Source organism: Buteo buteo, chromosome 9 (assembly GCF_964188355.1).
Source record: "Buteo buteo chromosome 9, bButBut1.hap1.1, whole genome shotgun sequence".
In the NCBI taxonomy this organism is placed as follows: domain Eukaryota; kingdom Metazoa; phylum Chordata; class Aves; order Accipitriformes; family Accipitridae; genus Buteo; species Buteo buteo.
This window is the reverse complement of record NC_134179.1, coordinates 20,051,076-20,069,114: the sequence shown is the minus strand read 5'-3', so window position 1 is coordinate 20,069,114 and position 18,039 is coordinate 20,051,076. Positions and strand designations below refer to the sequence as shown.

Genomic DNA, 18,039 nt, shown 5'->3' with positions numbered 1-18,039 from the left:
AGGTGATCTAAACATCCTGTGTGTGAAAACATAGGTAGCATTAAACTGTATGTGGGTCCTCTAAAGGATCAGAGCAAAAATTCTTCAATAGCAGGGGCATCCTACTGCTGATCTGCTCATTTCTGGGGCCATAGCTTCTATGAGACTGAGGATCCAGCCAGACGTCAGGGTGCAGCAAGTGTTGCCTGGGAGAGAACAGAGCCTCAAGCTGATCTCCTTTAGCACAATGCAGAAAACACACTGGTCATGGAAAGAGTTAGTAACATGCAATATTAACTACACATCTTAGAGAACTAATAATCTAAAATTCTCTCTGATAACATTATTTTTACTTGACAAAACTGGTACAAACCTTGAGCTTCCAAGCAGACAGTAGTACCCTTTTCCTGGTATTTATGAAGTGTTATTTTAAAAGGTTCAACATAGACTATAGCATCACACCACACTCAAACATTCTTGTTTTCTGGACTTTAAACATTGTGGTGACAGCTATTCAAGTAACAGCCTACATGACTGGCACAGAGATGCTGACCCATATTAACACTCTGACTTCTTAATGTACCTAGAAAATATTACTCAGACTGAAATGGAATCCGGAGTTGTGTCTTTTGTCAACCTGTCACAAAAAAACCACATCATATATGCTGCAATCATATATGCAAGAGGGCTTTGCTCAAGGATTCAAGGAGTTAAAACCTAATGCTAAATTGTACATTATGCAATATTCAACCTTCTATCAAACTCTTCAGCTTCCCTTTCCTCCTAGAACATGGAGTGGCTAATTTTGCCCAACTCTGAGGTTTTAACTATTAAAGATGAAAAAAGTAATGACATTTGTATTCTACTTTAAGTAAGAGAAAAATCAAGACTGTGGGAAACGACAAAAAAAGAAAGAAAGAAAGAAAAAGCACATTGTTCTTAGTCTTTTTAAATTCTGAGCACTGTAGATCCTCTTGAGAATCAGTTCAAGTAATCAGCTTGCATAAAATCTCTACAAAGAAGAGAGTACATTCATATATTCAAGACTACATGTGAGAAATCCTTATAAAAGCTTAGAGTGCACAGGAACCATACCTTAGGTACTTGTTCCAGATCTGTCCTGGATTTATCTAAAATTAAACAAAATACAAGTAATCATTCATGAGCAAACAATGGAAAACAATTACTTTGAACACTATTAAATCCTATGAGGAAGCCTTCAAGACAACAATGCCAGGTTCCTCACAGGGGGCGGACAGGGAACAGTGGTTATAAATTGAAATGCAATGTTCTGACTGAACACAAGGAAAACCTTTTTCACCATGAGGACAATCAAGCATTGGAGCGGGTTGCCCAGAGGGGCTAGGTACTCTCCATCCTTGGAGGTTTTCAAGGCCCAACTGGATAAAGCCCTGAACAGCTTGGCCTGACCTCACAGCTGAGCTGGCTTTGAGATGACAGTTGCAGTAAAGACCTTCTAAAGTCCCTTCCAACCTGAAATATTCTTTCAAACACTCTGTTGTCCTTTGTAGTTTGGGTCTCATGCTCAGAGTATTCAAAGGTGCTCACACTTGGCTGCTTTGACAGTGAAAATGTTAGTCATACAAAAGCAATCTACTTAGTACTTCACATTCCTCAATGCACTGTTCAATCAACTGGCAAGGGCCAGTAAAAGATCCCTCTAACATCACCCCAATTTTAATGCTCCAAATTGAAGCTGCCCATATAATCACTTCTGCACAGCACTTGGACAATGGATGCACAAAGGTTGGCAAAAAAGATGAACAAGGGCTCAGGACAAAGTCCCAAGCACTCTGAGCAAGTAGCACAGAAACAGCCCTTCCCTTGAAGTAAGCTGACCTGACAATTGCAGAGGATGAGAGAGTTGAGATGGGAAAAGAGGTGCATCGTTGTATCCCAGCAGAGCTTGAAGAAAAGGCAAATTCAGACTTTTGTGGTTCAGCCAAAACCCCCTTTTCCTCTCCGACTCATTAACTTAGTGTGCATTATGAAGAGGAGGCACATTGGAGGCCAAAAAAAGGTGGGGAATTGAAAAGCAACAAGCCCATACCTCAGCTGGATGGTCTACTCGTCCCTGACAAACATGGTAAGCGCTACATCAGCATTACCTCCCACATTTCTCTCCCTCTTTCGTTCTTACTTTATTTGTATTGCAATACAAAAGGCAACCGAGGAATCACCCTGCTGTTCTCAATCTTTGGAAAGACCAACTCTTATGGAAGTGAAAGGCCAAGTCTTGTGGGCTGGAGTTAGATGAAGACAGGCAACGCTAACAAAAGAAATTATAGAAAATACTTTCAGTTTACCAAATGGTGCTTCTACCAGGAGCTGTCCATCTACCCAAGAAGCTCCCAGTTACTTTGGTGACAGTAATTTTCTCTTTTTAAAAACAAAAGACACTTTCAAAATGCATTAAGCTAAGCCTGAAGAAGGAACTTTTATTTTGCAGTATGTGCCACAGACAGACTCATTCAGGAACGGCTATTCCAAAATAACACCAATCACAGAGAAACCCTACAGAAGGGCTTCCTTTTGTGTGGAAAAGGAGGAAGAAAGCTGCTTGAAAGAACTTAATCAAAAGGAGGAAACTACTGAATGTTTCTTGCTGCATTAACTGTAGACATTGATACAGACAAGCTTGATCAAACAGTGATTGGCAAATGAACCCTTTTATGCTAACGTTTTTGAGAAAATATATTAAAATAAATTAAATATTAAAAGCTGCTTCCAGGTTATGAGCGTTTCTTTTCCTTTCGCTTGTCTTTTTCATTTTGCCTCGCACCTTCCTTTGTCCAGTTTTATGTTAGCTGAACCATTTCCATAAAATCTTGAAATTCAGCCTTGCTACAGGTGCGGACACCAAAAGTTTGTCAGGTAGTCTTTGCTAACAGTAATCAGAGAAATATTAAGCAGAGAACTGGCCAGAGCAGAACTTCACAAAGTTCAACACAGGAAAAGGCAAAGTCCTGCCCCTGGACAGGAATAACAGGCACCATTATGTGCTAGGGGTATAGCGGCTAGAAAGCACCCCTGTAGAGAAGGACCTGGGGTCCTGGCAGATAACAGACCATGAGCCAGCAGTGCACTCCTGCGGCAAAGCATCCCAGGTTGCATTAAGCAGAGCACTGCCAGCAGGTTCAGGGAAGGTGATCCTCCCTCTCCACTCAGCACTGGTGAGACATCCGGAGCAGTGTGTCCCGTTCTGAGCTTCCCAGTACAAGACAGACCTAGACATACGGGAGTGAGTCCAGTGAAGGGCCACAAAGATGATTAAGAGACCAGGGCATTTTTCATAGGAGGAGAGGCTGAGAGAGCTGAGACTGTTTAGCCTGGAAAAGCTCAGGGGGATTTATCAATGTTTTAAAATATCTGATGAGAAGGTATAAAGAAGACAGAGCAGGCTCTTCTCAGAGGTGCCCAGTAACAGAACAAGAGACAATGGGCAGAAAGCAACACATGAAGAATTCCATCTGAACATAAGAAAACACTTTTACTCTGAGGGTGGTCAAACACTGAAACACGTTGCCTAGAGAGGTTGTGTAATCTCCATCCGTGCATAAATTCAAAATCCAACCGGACGCTGTCCTCCCATAGCTGACCCTGCTTGAGCAGGTGGTTTGGACTAGACCATCTTGAGATGTCACTTCCCACCTCAGCCATTCCATGATCCTCACGGCAGAGCGACAGGAATGAAAAAGTGCTGCCATTCTTCACTGCGAAGTCAACAGCTGCTAGAAATTTGATGCGACAGTTTCAATAGATCTTAAATAAAAGGAAGTTAAAGAAAACACTGCCAGGGACATAATGACCTGCCATGAATGCAAACACGCCAAGGAAAAGTTTAAGAGCAGGTATCACAAGCATTTTGGCCTATAAAATATCAGCAGTGGTCATGAATACTTCTAGTCAACCATGTCTGGGTTTTCAATTATTGTTACAAAGAAAACATCAGTAGCTATCATTGCACATGAAGCCTCAAGCAAGTAAAGGAGATGATCAGTATGTTATAGCATTCACTATTGAATGCTAGAATATACTGATACAAAAAGAAATTACTTTTTAACGACTAAAGGAAGGCTTTGACTGTACCATGGGTGTGTAATAGAGTCCTGTCGAAGGTATCTTTAGGAGTACAAATATTCTTGCATCTTTCATGAACCTTCTCTCTCTGTAAAAGAGAAAATATATTAAAGAATTATTCTGAGGCTTAAAAAAAAAAGAATTTTTTTTCTTTGAAACAGAATATTCAGAACATTTTCAGTGAAACATAACTGCATTATACTAAATAATTCTGACAAGTTCACAATAGCACACAGTAGATTTTTTTTCCTCTTAAAAGCTCAGATGATGTTTGTCCAGGTGAAAGGTACCAAAAATTTCAACCTGTAGTCGATATGCTATTTTTTTGCTGTATCTTTACATCTCAAGAGAAAATGAAGACAAAAGTTATTAAAGAGGTATAACAACTTCTCTACATAATGAGATATAACAATAGATAAATTCTAATTACATATCCAAACATTTGTTTGCTGTCTAATCCAGAAATTATACTAACATGCAATGAATGCTTTTTCATCACTAAATTAAATCAAATCAAACTAGAAATTGCTTCCACATCTTACTAACGAGTACCTTGCTGAAATCACATACCTTGTTTTGTCATGCTGAGCTTCAAATTTTATCTACAGGTGTAAACAACACCAGAGACCATAGTGGTGAGAAATTACGTTTCTAAACAACACAGATGGTAGCTAGATCTCTGCTAGTAGCTACATCATGGGTCAGTTCCCTCTTCCCAAAATCTTCTTTCATTTAGCAGTCACTGCATTACATACTAATTTTAACGGATAAGCTCTTAAACATTTTAAATGTTTAATGTGTGAACTAATGGTAATAGTTCAGTTACAGACAATTCACTTTTACATACTTTAACTATGATTTACACAAGTAACACTTCCTGCAGCCAATTCTGTACCAGCAAAAAAATAAGAAAGTTACAAACCAAGGAAGCAGAAAACAGTGGGAGACTTCTACATGATCTTTCAGTTAAAAAACAAAACAAAACAAAAAAAACCAAAAACCAACCAAAAAAAAAAGCTACATACATACTTACTGACACCTGTATTTTAAGAGTTTGTAGAAGTCTCCTACTGGTCCTGGTGTCCTTAGATGTAGCTTAAACCTTCCTGTTACAAAAGAAATCATTGAGATAATAGGCCTATTTATAGTTTAAGAACTTCATGTATAAATGTTTAAATTAGAGACTCTTAAAAAAATATCTCCAATCCTTGCAGCACATAGTCATGTTTGATATTTGATCCAAAGGCCTGAAAATGTTATATTGCACTGTAGAGCCCAATCATTAAACAGTCCTTACACAAAAAGGATTAATAATCAGAAAGAATAAATATGAACTGTAAGCCCTGGTACAGAGCTCAATATTCAGAAATACAAATAAAAAAAAATATAAAATTGCCTAGTGAGAATTTAGACAGCATTTTCCACACTATGAATACTGAGATTATAAAACAAGAAATACCTAATGAAGATCCAACAAGCAGTGAAGAGCAAATTGATTATCAGCTAACTGTATGATGGACTACTAGCAGCGACAATCTCTAATTAGAAGAAGGAACACAAATCTCTTTCTGGCATGTAGTACTATGTGCATCATATTTTGGGTTCTTACCGGAGTGATTTCCTGTTGGTATAATGCAAAATGTTCCTTGGTGATCTGTGGGAGGTAGAATGAAGGCGTGACTTCAGTGTCCACAAAGTCCACTCCCCATGTTTTTGTAAAGAAATCAGATTCCCTTTTTGCTAACCTAGGATCATTTAATGCTGCTGGGAGATTGACTTTGGAATGATAAATAGTCCATCTGTGCTGATCCACAACTAGAGATGGGCTGTCACATAAATTATTAGGATCGCCTGCAGCACAAAAGACAAGACAGTTTGTTAAGGGGAGAAACTGCAAGTTGTATTTTTCCCAAAATGTGGTTCTTAAGCAAACCCTGTTTTCACAGTTACATAGTGGATCATAATTATCTATGCAAAAGACACATTATATTCTCCTTCTGCAACATTTTAACTTGCATTTCTTTTATCAGAGTAACCAACATGAGTTGTGAACACAGCGGTGTATTCACACTCATTAAATATATTTAGCTCAACAACATTAGCTTCTACTGAAGAGAAAAAAAATTCCAACCGCAAACATATTTTTAATAATCTGAACTCAATTGGAATGACAGTTGAAATTCATTAGCATTATATTTTGTAACTCTTAAGATCCCACCCCACCTCCTCCTTTTTATAAACTAAGCTTCAGTATACCATAGCAGCTATAACTGTGACCAAAACCTGGGTTTACGATAACATTAGAGACTTATGACAGTGCTAGAGACAGGTCTTGGTCTCTTACTTCCTACTGCAAGAGGGCTGGGGTGTTTCACAGAAGTAATGCAGCTAGACTCCAAGCACGCTGGACAGGTCTGTTACAGGCTCTGACAGAATATACCCTCTTCTTGCATGTGGTATGGATCCTAGCTATAATGTGGAATCACACAAGCAAGATCCCACCTATAATGCGGACATCTAAAAACAAGCTGCAAATAGGAGAGCTTTCCCACTGCTCCAAAGGGACACTGGGTGGTATAAAACAGAATTACAGCATACTTTGAAATAAGACTACAGCTTAGTACACTACATCTAGTATACGAGAAAATTTGACTGAACAATTGTTAATGGATTGGCAAATCTAACTGCATTTTCACTCTCCTGGAACACCAACATTACCTGTAGGTTCCTTGGGACACACATCAGGCAGTGACTGCACAGGTCGAAAGTGTTTCGTGGTGTCCATTTCCTTTTTAAAGAAAGCATCACTGCTGTTTGACTGAGGCACTGGTGAAGAACTGTGGCTTGATGCCATTGCATAAAATCACCACTTGATGAAAGCTAAGTAAGAAACAATAAATATCAACGTTTCAATAAAGTTCTGGTTACAGTGTATCAAAACAATGACACTCCATCAGCTACATAGTATTTTTTTTAACTGCAACATTTTAACTGACACATTTCAACAGCAACAGGGGAAAGTTTATTTTAAAGACACACAAAAAAAGGCAGAATGTAACTTCATAGTCTGTTTCCTCCTACACCTCTAAGCTTGGAGGATAGCTTGTCCTTGCACACAGCACCAATAAAATCATATGTTTAAAAAAAGAGAAGTCTTTCAGGCACTTCTTCCCTTCTATTGCATAACTATCGCAGCCATAGTGCATACATTCACAGCAGAACTTCCTCACAGGCATCAGGAAACTTTGGTAGGCCAACACTGAGGCTTCCACCTCCTCTGCCCTCCTACCTACTATCTTTGGTGACTGCAGGGAGCAGATCACCTTTTGCATCTCGCCCCCACAGTGCTTCTACTGTCCTGGGGGCTGCCACTCCACAACAACCATGACAGCCCAGGCAGGGCAAGGAAAGAGAGACAAATGATCTCAGTCTTCAAAGAACTGCTTCATAAAGCAGCAACTAGTAGCAGTAAGACCACTCAGAAAAACTACCCCATCTGCATGATGGCCTTAGGCCAGGATTGAAAGCCTGAAGACTGGTGCATAACCACAGCAGAGGGAGCTCACACAAGCTGCCCGTGCCCACCTGCAAGAGGCTTCCTGCAACTGCTCTACTCAAGACATGGGCAGAGCATCCTGTGAGATGTCTGCAAAGGCACGCCACGCTCCGCAAGGTTTACACACGGTGCGTTACACACTGCAGTGAAAAAGATAATGGGTGCAGGTGGGATATTCTGTCCCCTCACTTTGTTGCGCTCCTTTCCAGAGGAGGAGGTCTGCAACCTACCTTCATGATTCAGACAAGCCCAGCAACAGCTACCCACAGATACAATATATCATTAATGATTTATAGTAATTGAAATAATTGGATTTCAGACAAATCAGAATCTGAAGAGCATGAGCATACCAGAAAAGCATGAACACATACTATGCATAGAACATTTGATCACTTGAATCAGGAAAATTGACAATTCAACTTTTCATGGCTGCCTACTAAAGTAAGCTACAGCTTATTTCAGCGTAAAGAATATTTGCAGAAAGAAGACAATTAAAATGTAGATCAAAAAGCTCGGAAGTAAGGAAAGTCCTACTAATTTTCAGTTGAATTTTAAGCTCCCAATTTGAAAATAAACAGCCTTAAAAATTTTATGCCAGGGCTGAAAAACATAATGAGTTCTTTCCATCTGTAAACAAAGCTGCATTTCCATCAAAGTATCAGTTGAGTCAGTAGTAAACTGCAGAACTATTAGAGGTTTGAGAGTTTATTAAAACACCCCCATAAGGTACAGCTCAAAGAGTGCCCGTTCAAAGGGACTGATCTGAATCCTTGCCTTTATGGAGAAATAAACACATCTAGCAAGATCTTAGCGTTTAACTACCAACCCTTAAGGGACACCTAAATTACTATGCTGTGAAGGAGCACAAAAAGATAAAAGGCCTATTTTATCTTCAATTGCTGAAGCAGGCACCAAGGGATAACTGTACATCACCACGTCAACTTCTAACAGCATCACATGTATTACAGCACATCTCATTTGGAAAAGAAAAAAAAAGTTCTACTTTCTAAATGAGGTTGGAAGTATCCTACAAAACAATTCTAAAGATGAGTTAAGATATGTACAGCTATAACAGAACACCCCAATGAACAGGCCCACAATGACTAACAAACATGTATTCTGGCCCAAACTCTGCCCACTGGGTACCATTGCTGATGTTCACTTACCTCTCTCCCTTTCTATCCAACAATGCAGCAAGACAAGGAGGATAATGTGCTTCCACTGTATTTTTAAAAGTGACTTTTAAAAGAGGTAAAAACAGACTGGCAGAACCCTTGCTAAAGATGTTGCACAAGGACTGAACATCAGTCTCCCAGGTTTTCTCTGGAGGGGGTTCCTTTCTTTCTTACACTAGAAAAAACCTTAACAGTAGGGGTAGAGAATGGGAGCGCTAATGGAAATCTGGAAGTAGTCAGAAAGGGGAAAAAACCTTTCCAGACATCTGACAGACCTTCCTTAAATACTGTAAAGCATCAGTTTGTCTCCCCAAAAAGCCCCAAAGAAAACTTTTTCTCTACTACTTCTGTTGCATGTTCATATTCTTACGTTCTTCCCTTGACACTTCCAAAGCAACTTCTTTCTTCATAAAACTCTTCCCTAATGTTTTGGCGTGTTTTTGTGAAAAATTTAATTTATGATAATGACAAAACACTATCATTTTAGCATTCTTAAAAAACATATCCAGTGCTAAGTTATAATGATCAAGTCTCCTAAAGGCATACAGTAAATTTATCTGCACTTGGAACTGCTTCAAAGTTCTGTATTTGCAGTTTTTCTCGTGAAAAAGTCTCTGTAATATGAGACACAGTCTGCTCTAGCCAGATGTATGAGCAACTAAGGCAATTCATAGAAAGCACTGAAATCTTGTACTCGTGCTAGCACGAGTACAATATATCTCTTTCCTTTCCCCATAATCAAGTATTGCCTAAAAGTATATTCTAAGATGTGAATTGTCTCTACATAAATCTCAGTGAAGAAAATGCTAACTGCATTATGCCAGTCCAAGATTTAAAATAAATTTAAAAGACAATTTAACACTAAAGTCTAGCTCAATACCTCAGCTTTTCAAAACCAAACTATACCTACACTTGCACAGGTATTTTTATTACTTATCACCACAAAATATTCACTTTGCCTTTGTACACTGACAAATCTTAAAATAGAATGAAAAGAGTACAATAAAATATCACTGCAAGCAGTAACCTTCATACTATTGAGTGTTTTTCAACAAGATATAAGGATTCTCAGGCAAAGGCCTTCTTAAGTGGCATGCAATATGATGCTGTACTAAATTATTCATAGTTAACTGCTATTCTAGTAGCCTTGTAAGTCAGGACCTTATGGATTATTAACCTCAATGAACAGCCACATTTGCACAGGAATAAACCCATCTGTACTGCCCAAAACGAGGCATTCCTCAAACTGCAGTCCTTAAATTAGTCAAGTAAGGATAGCTTCAGAAAGAGAAAGAAGACTGGACAGAATTACCTGAATTAAATTCGAATTACAAAGGAATATGTGACAAGTCTATATGAAGACAAAAATCCTGCCCTACACCTGAGCCCTTCTGTGTACACTAACCCTGCACACAACTGAAAAATGGTTTCATTTGTTCACCAATAGAACAGCCATTCCTCATGCTACACTACTAAATATTTTATAGACAAATTAATCTAACACTAGTCTTCTGAGTCAGCATTTTTAAATATGCAACAATGTATAAATTTGCTCATTTAAACATAGCAAAAAAATGAAACTCAGTGTTAACAGAGAACAAAATGGCTACAAAATATTTTAACTCATTCAACTTTTACCTGCATTTCACTTGCATTTAATGTAGTTAAATGCACAAGCCCTGCACAATGAATTATGAAACAGTGAGTCCCCTGAGCCTCCTACTTAGAAAAGCATATATGCAGCAAAAAGAATATGCAACTATGTAACTTAATGACATCAATATTTAAATGATATACAATTAAAACCGGGTTAGATTAACTCTGTTCTCTCCAGTAATCACCATAATTTATTCACATTTTGTCTAGCAACATGTATTAAATTAATGCAATGAAAAAAAACTTTAGGGGTTAGATACAAGAGTAATGACAGAAATACTTACAAGATTACAGCTATATTTGCAACATGCCTTCAATATATTAAATCTATTTTGCACACACCAATTTCCTTAGTTTAAAAAAAATGACATTACACTGTCACCGTAATAACTTAATATTACTGAAGCTAAACAGTAAAATTTTTTTTTAAAATCAACCATCACAACAATGAAAATAGCTTCAATTATTTGAATTTATGGTATTCTTACGGTCTGAACACATGAAGATTAGTATTTCATATTCAACAATCTTACAGCCTCATCTTTAAAAAAAAATCTTGTTCAGCACAGTTGTACAAGGTACAGCATGGAATCAAATGACCATGATGACAAATGTAATAACCACATGCTTGGATACTGTGCAGTCAGCAAAGTAGAAGATCTGCACAGTTAGTAACATATTAATCACATGAATTTTAAGAAGTTGTTCCTGTGATGACTATGCTATGACTCTTGAGTTTCATAAACAAGGTTTTAGCAGTTAGAAGAGTAACACAACAAAGCTCATTACTCAGAAGTAATTGCACAGAACGGTTATAACTCTTGAGCATGTGCTTGTTTTTGTAAGTATTAAGACTTGCATGAAGTTCATCAGAAACTGCCTTTCCATGTTCTGAGCGTTAGCCGCATACTTTGTTTTTCAGATCATAAGTCTTCACTACATCCAGTATTATCTCTATATAAACACAATGTTAGAGAAGGTGCAAACTAAACCTCACCTATTTGTGGATCTTAACTTCGTATTTCCTCATTTTCGGGCAGTTTTCCATTAGCATTATCAACCAGTTTTCTATTTCCTACTTAAGGTAACAGATTTACATGAGTTAAGCATTTTTACTGGGGATTTTCATGTGCGCACACTTTGGTTTGTAAAGCTGTAATTTCTATTAACAATACAAATTAGAATTTATGAAGCCAGCACAATCCTGAAGTAAGTCTCAATTTATACACTAGAGACACATATTTCTCCTGTCTCTGTGCTCTCCCTCTCAAATGAAAATAAATCTACAACATACTAGTAATTACCTTCGAGTTAAATTGGTAGTTTTGGTAAGTTACCTGGTACTACAAGGGGCACCCAGGAACATGGACCTTATTAGCTCCAGCCCTTATTCATACAATTCATAGAATCTGCTCTCCAAACTCTATTTTGGCTTCAAAAATAGTGACATCTGAGAAGAGACACTAAGTGCCCAGGACTTCCACTGACCACACAACACCGAGCAAGTTCTCCTTTAAGTATTCCACACTGTCCACGATGGCCCACACTCAGACACCACTAGGTAATTATCAAGAAGTACACTCCACATCCCAAAGGTAAGGCAAAGCTAAGTTTCTCTGTGAACATGAATGGCATGCTAAAGTCCCTGCTGCTTTTCATGGCTTTGTCTGGAAACAACAGAGTGAAATCAAAGCATTTGAAAGTACTGTTCTGGTTACCCAATACCCTTTGGAATAGAAAACCATCAGAAGCCACCCACAAGTCACGCCAAATCAAAATATTTCACCATTTCTAGAACAAGTGATAAATACCAAAGATACTTATTAAAGAAAATGGATACCCAAAACATAACTACAAGAGAAAAATGCACAAGGGATTCCTGCCAGGACCTCAAGAGCTAACAACATGCCTGTTATTGGTCTAATATATTTACTCTGTTAGCTTTCTCACTCTATTATTATACTGCTCTTTTTGATAAATCAGCAGGATTTAACCCTGCAACAAGGAAACCATGGTATGAGCAAAGTACACACCACCTTTGTAAGACAATGTGAACCAGCCTGGACTAACGCAAGCTTTCAATTTCTTTCAACCAGCTAATTCCTCAGGCTCAAATTTCCATGCTTGTCCCTGTGCCCCAAGACAGACATCCCTCTTTCAGCAGGGGAGCCAAGAAGGTTAGCTTTCAGCAGAAATGTTTAAGCAGTTTCAGAGAATGAGGTTAAGAATGCAGAAGCTGTTCTGCTAACCCAAGCTCTTTCTGAACACCTATTTCCACCCTGGGATTTTAGAGTAGGAAGAAGATGATTGTCAGGGGGACAAGGAGGCTAGAGTCAGGAGAGCTGTGACTTGTCCCCATGGCAAGCCATCTACATTCGGTGCACACTCCAACATCAGATCTCTTTACACAACTTGGAGAGGAGCCTGTGTCAGCCCAGCCTGACAGCCTAATAAATATACATACATTTGTATTCATAAACACACATGTTTTTTAGTGCATTCCACACCTTTTAATAGAATCCCAAATGTCATGTTCCCACCTGGAGGGTGTACCTTCTCTGCAGAGCTAGCATGAGTGATGACCATCCAGATTAGCATTTCTGGGATGAAAGCAACCTGACAAGGAAGCTATGTATGAGTTATCTGCATTTCTCATCAGCCCTGCTTAGCCACACATACTGTTAATGATCCAGCATATTCTGTAATTCCTTGGACAGTGCTGAGTTGAGCCAGATTGCACTACTTTCTTAGCAAACTGCATCATGGGGACTGTGGAAAAGCAAGAGCACTTGAATAGCTTAAGAAGTAATGCCACCACCCTCCCCTTAAATCGTCTCTTTCATAACGCCATCTCAAAATGCTCTCCTCAAATGGGGAAACAGGCAAGAAAAAAAGTAATCTGACTACAAAGAAAGAACAGGACAGCTGCATCCCCACTGCAAAGCACTGTGGGTAGACCACAAGGCCAGGGTAAAACAGCATTTGACTTTCATATTATTACATTTTGTACCAGTTTTTGCCCTCTCCAGCTGAAGTCACCTTAACAGTAGATTAAAAAAAAAAAGGCAAAAAAGCTTTACTTGAGCTTCAGTTCTTTAAATACAAGAATAAGATCCTCTGAAAAAATTACCCCCAAAAGCCCCCATCACTTAATAATATGTTACTTGAATGCATGTATGCACAAGTTGTTTAGAATACTACACAAGTATAAACATTTTGTCAAAAATTGGAAAGGAATTTATCTCTCTATAGACAAACTATCTTAAAAGTAATATTTCACTTTTATTCAGATACTGAATAAAACAATTAAATGAAACATCTGTGATATACTCAATGTACCAAATGCACTTCCTCTCATCTGGAAACCTGACTTCCCAATGCTGAACACAAATTTGAAATGAGAAGGCAGCTTCTGTGCTGGAGGAACAGACCTTCCTACAGCTATGTAGGTCATTATGCATCAAGTTCTTCCATGCCAGGGGTGGTAAAATCATTCAGAAACAACTAACAAAGCAGTAAAAATGTACATCAGAGAAGAAAAGGCCTTGTGGTTAGTTGCCCACACTATCACACAGGATAAGAGTGAAACCTTTTTGCACTCTTTTTTTTTTTTTTTTTTTTTCCCCCCCTCAGGCATCAGCATTACAGTGTGCATTATTCCCTTGGAAAATTGTGAAATATGAGCATCTCATATAGCCCCACAGAGGTACATGCAGCTGAGCAAAGATCAAGGAGCCCCGGCAGGCATTCCAGCTAGAAGTCTGTCAAAGGCAGAGACCGCAGAGCAGTGACATTTTGAGGAAAGGCAGAAGAACTGTGCAGCCAGAGCAAAAATTGTAACGCTAAGGTCCTAACTTCATGAAAGGAGTTTGACAGAAACTCATGGCAATTTGAGTCAAGAGCAAGTTTCCATGTGCAGCCTCTCCACTTGCTGTCGTCAGCAGGGTTAGGCTCAATTTGTTAATCTGAAACTAATTTTCTAAAAATGTGATTTTTCATGAGAATCATGTCTTTCAAAAGCCTTACCAAAGCCCCAAACAACTGCAAGTAACTACGAAAGAGCCAAATAAAAATATTTAAGTTTTGACATTATGCAAAAAGCTGAAACCAGGCATTATCGAAAAGCAGGCACAGCATACCTCATAACAAGTCTTATCAAGTGGTCTTGACATAGGATGCCAGTCCACTAGCAGGAGGCAGTATGTCACTCTGTAGGGCAAGTACTCTGCAAACAAGATAATCCAAACTTTACCTTGGTGAGCAACGAGAGTGCCACCCGTGTTTGTTGACAGTTCTTGTGGTGACCTGCCCAACAGAAGATCAAATGAAACAGATCACCTCTATTCACGTCACTTACTTTTAATCCCTCAAATAGCTTCCATTTATAAGAAGAATAAATACTTCTATAAACATAAAAAACAGTATGGCTATGTTACACTTAGAATGCCAAAAAATAAAAGGAAGGTCTTACACCGCTGCTTACAGTAACTGTGTAAAACTGATGGGAACTCTCTGCCATATCGCAAAGCACCAGATATGCTACTCCAACACTAATAACCCATCTCAAACACAAATACACAAACATCTAAAGTGGCTCCTTTTTTTGCTTTACGAACCAGATTAATAGGTGAAATATCGTAGCTGCTTCTCCATCTGAAGATGAGTATTTTGGAACATCTGATCAGTAAATGGATCTGCCATTTTTGACTAGCAGAGAAATACATTAAGGATTTTTTACCTTTTGAAAAGAATACTCGGATCTTTTTTTTAAAACCTACCACCTAGGTGAAGTAGGTGCAAAAAGTTAAAAATATGGGGAAGACAAATCTTAGATGTGCTGGTAAATATTTCTTTGGACTTAATCATATGAGGCCCCAGAAATATACATGTAGAACATCCATTCATGCTTACCCTTTCCCTCTTTAAGCTACATTAATAAAATAAGACAAGGAAAAAACAAAATAAAATGTAAAAATAAAATAAAGAACAACAAAAAAAGTAACAGAAACCAAAAGAAAACTGAGCCTCCCAAATGGAACGATGATGATAAGATGTTCATGGCCCTTCACTCTTCTTGAGAAACTCGCAGCAACTAATTTCCCCAAAAGTATGAAGAAAGAAAGCGGAAGTGGCTTCTACACAGAGTTGCTGTCCCAAAAGAAGAAACGATACCTACATGATTCCATTTCCCAACTTCTTCCCACTCAAACTGCCAAAGAGCAAGTCTGCGGTCTGCTTTCTTCACTCTCTCTAGTGGCTCCTGATACTTCTCAGGCGAACAATATTCCTGTTCAACCTTGGAAATGTACATCCCCTTCTCCTCCCATGAGGTTTGTGCTGTCAACAGGAAGGCAAAATTCCTCCACGCATGCACCAGACTCCTACTACAGCAAAAGACGGTACTGAAGACACAGGGACACCCAGGACAGATCCTATTACTGACAAAAGGGATGGGAGAGGTAGAGCTGCTTCTCAGCATGCAGCCTTCAGACCTCACTGGTGAGGCTGCCCACAGGATGCACAGCAGCTTTTGCTTAGACAGCCATAGATCTCCTGTCAATTAGTTCATTTCAGGCATTGTTTTCCTATCCAACAGAAGCACCATCCTATGCCCAGAGGATTTCAAGGGAACTATAGCTTTTGTCTCCCAGTTTGGGAGTCACACTGGCTCTCAGGCTAAAGTAGTAATTACTACAGCCACTACAACAATTAACACACTGCAGTCAGGTTTTTTAGTAAGAGCATTTTTTCAAAAGGTTGCAAAGCAGCTGTGGTTGCACAGGGCCACAGCTGCGTGGAAGTCCATAGGACTTCTTTTCATTCAGGATTCCGTCTGATAGGGTACAGGTGAGACAGCAAAGTCAATATACCACCTGCTCTTTAAAACTCTCAAAAAACCCCACACATGCAAATCTGTAGTCAAATAAATATTTTGATGTACTTTAAAAGAGGTACTTTACATGTTTGGGATCGCTCAATGTTCTGCAACAAAAATCCTAAGTATTTAGAGAATATTACAGAGAAGAAAAAAAGAATCAAGGAAATACTAACGCTAAAACTGGACAGTCAGAGAAAGTAAATTTTTTGTTGAGAGTGCAGGAGGTCGATATCTTACAAACACACATGGGTATTTCTCTCCACAGGACACACCGTGTTTGAAAAATTACAGTAAGGAAAGGTAAGAAGTGATGTTTGTCTATGCACACAATTTTAGGATCATCTATAAACCCAGGAACCATTGCAATCCCAAATGGGTTTTGGGTCCAACAAATCTTTAGCGCTCCACATCCCAGTCCATCCCTGTCGCTGTTAACCTGGGCAGCCACGTGCCAGCATTGCAGAGAAAAACCCCAAATACTTGCTCCAAACCTTACTTCCCCGCACCAGCGCCAACTGCTTACGAAAGCCACGCTGGAGGAGCTGGCCATACCTTAGCGAGAACACGCCGGGAGGATCTCGGGGAGGCCGTCGTCATATCTCTCCCCGTTGCATCGTACAGAAAACTGCCCGGTCTCAGAGCCTGGGGACGGCGTGTCGGTGACCTGCGGAAGAGAGCCCACATGAGCGAGGGCCGCCACAGCCGTGCTCGGGGCGGCCCGGGAAAGCCTGGCTTAACGCTGACACTTCCACACAGGCTCAACGCCTCCCTGCCAGGCACAGGCACCGATTTCAGACACCGCCCGTCTCCCACCGGGAGGTTACCATGGAAATGCAAAACGTAAATTGGCAGAAAAAGGGGAGAACCGGGCGGCACTCCCCCCCGCCTCGAAGTCGGCACCCCTTCCCTCACGCCCTCCTCTCCCCCACACAGGCCAAGCCGCCCCCGCCAGCCCTCGCCCCGCGGAGCGCCCGGGCCGCAAAAACAAAGGCCACCCGGGAAAATTCAACTTTCCCGGCCGCTCTCCGGGAAAGCCCCCCGGCCGCAGGCGGAGGCGGGGAGGCACCTGCGCCGGCGGGCCTAGCCGGCGGGCGGACGGGGAGCTCCCCGCTGCCTACCTGCGGCGCCGGGCGGGCGGCGCGGCCTAGCACGGCGCCTCCGCGGCGACACGTCGCTCCCCCCCGCGCAGGGCAGGGCAGGGCAGGGCAGGGCAGGGCGGCGCGGCGCAGGAAGCGGCCCGGGCGGCGGTGGCGGCGGCGGCGGCGGCGGGAGGGGCTGAGGCACCGCCTCTCCCCGCCGCCCGGGGGAGGAGCGGCCGCCGCGGCCGGCGGAAGGGGCTGCGCCTGCCCGGCCGCGCTGGGGGTTGCGGTTCCGTCTACTTGGGGAGCGGCTCCGGCTCTTGGCGCGGGGCCCGCCCTGGGGGAGGCCGCAGGGCCGGGGTGCCGCCGTCCCGCCCGGGGCGCTGCTGGACCCGCCGTCGTCCTGGGGGGCTGAGGGTCTCCGCAGTGCCCCACGGCCGGGGCGCCGCCATTTGGCGGGCCCCACGGACAAGGTGCTGCCATTTGAGGGCCCCCACAAGTGCCCCACAGCTACAGCACTGCCATCCTGGGGTGTGAGAAGCCCCGCGAGTGCTCCGCAGCCAAGCCACTGCCGTGTGAGAGAACCACATGTACCCCACAGCTGAGGCAACGCCA

At 41.1% G+C, this 18,039-nt stretch overlaps 1 protein-coding gene across 8 annotated transcripts in view; it reads right to left on the bottom strand.

The window, feature by feature from the left end:
• Positions 1-17,599, bottom strand: part of VPS54 (VPS54 subunit of GARP complex) — a 54,494-nt gene extending 36,895 nt beyond the window's left edge. For 2 of the 8 annotated variants that reach the window (XR_012651645.1, XM_075035572.1), the window contains exons 1-6: positions 17,464-17,599; positions 16,898-17,009; positions 6,799-6,960; positions 5,690-5,931; positions 4,090-4,168; positions 1,075-1,109 (exon numbers count right to left, since the gene is read on the bottom strand). Coding sequence is in view for 6 of the 8 variants with exons in the window: in XM_075035572.1 (XP_074891673.1) it covers positions 1,075-1,109; positions 4,090-4,168; positions 5,690-5,931; positions 6,799-6,934 (492 nt within the window). In the remaining 2 variants the exon portion in view is untranslated. Of the gene's footprint in view, positions 1-1,074; positions 1,110-3,651; positions 3,670-4,089; positions 4,169-5,689; positions 5,932-6,798; positions 6,961-11,464; positions 11,485-12,974; positions 13,084-14,606; positions 14,693-14,719; positions 14,744-15,643; positions 15,830-16,897; positions 17,010-17,463 lie in introns of those variants that run through there. The other 6 variants (XM_075035574.1, XM_075035575.1, XM_075035576.1 and 3 more) reach the window with 6 other exon arrangements.
• Positions 17,600-18,039: the final 440 nt, after the last annotated feature.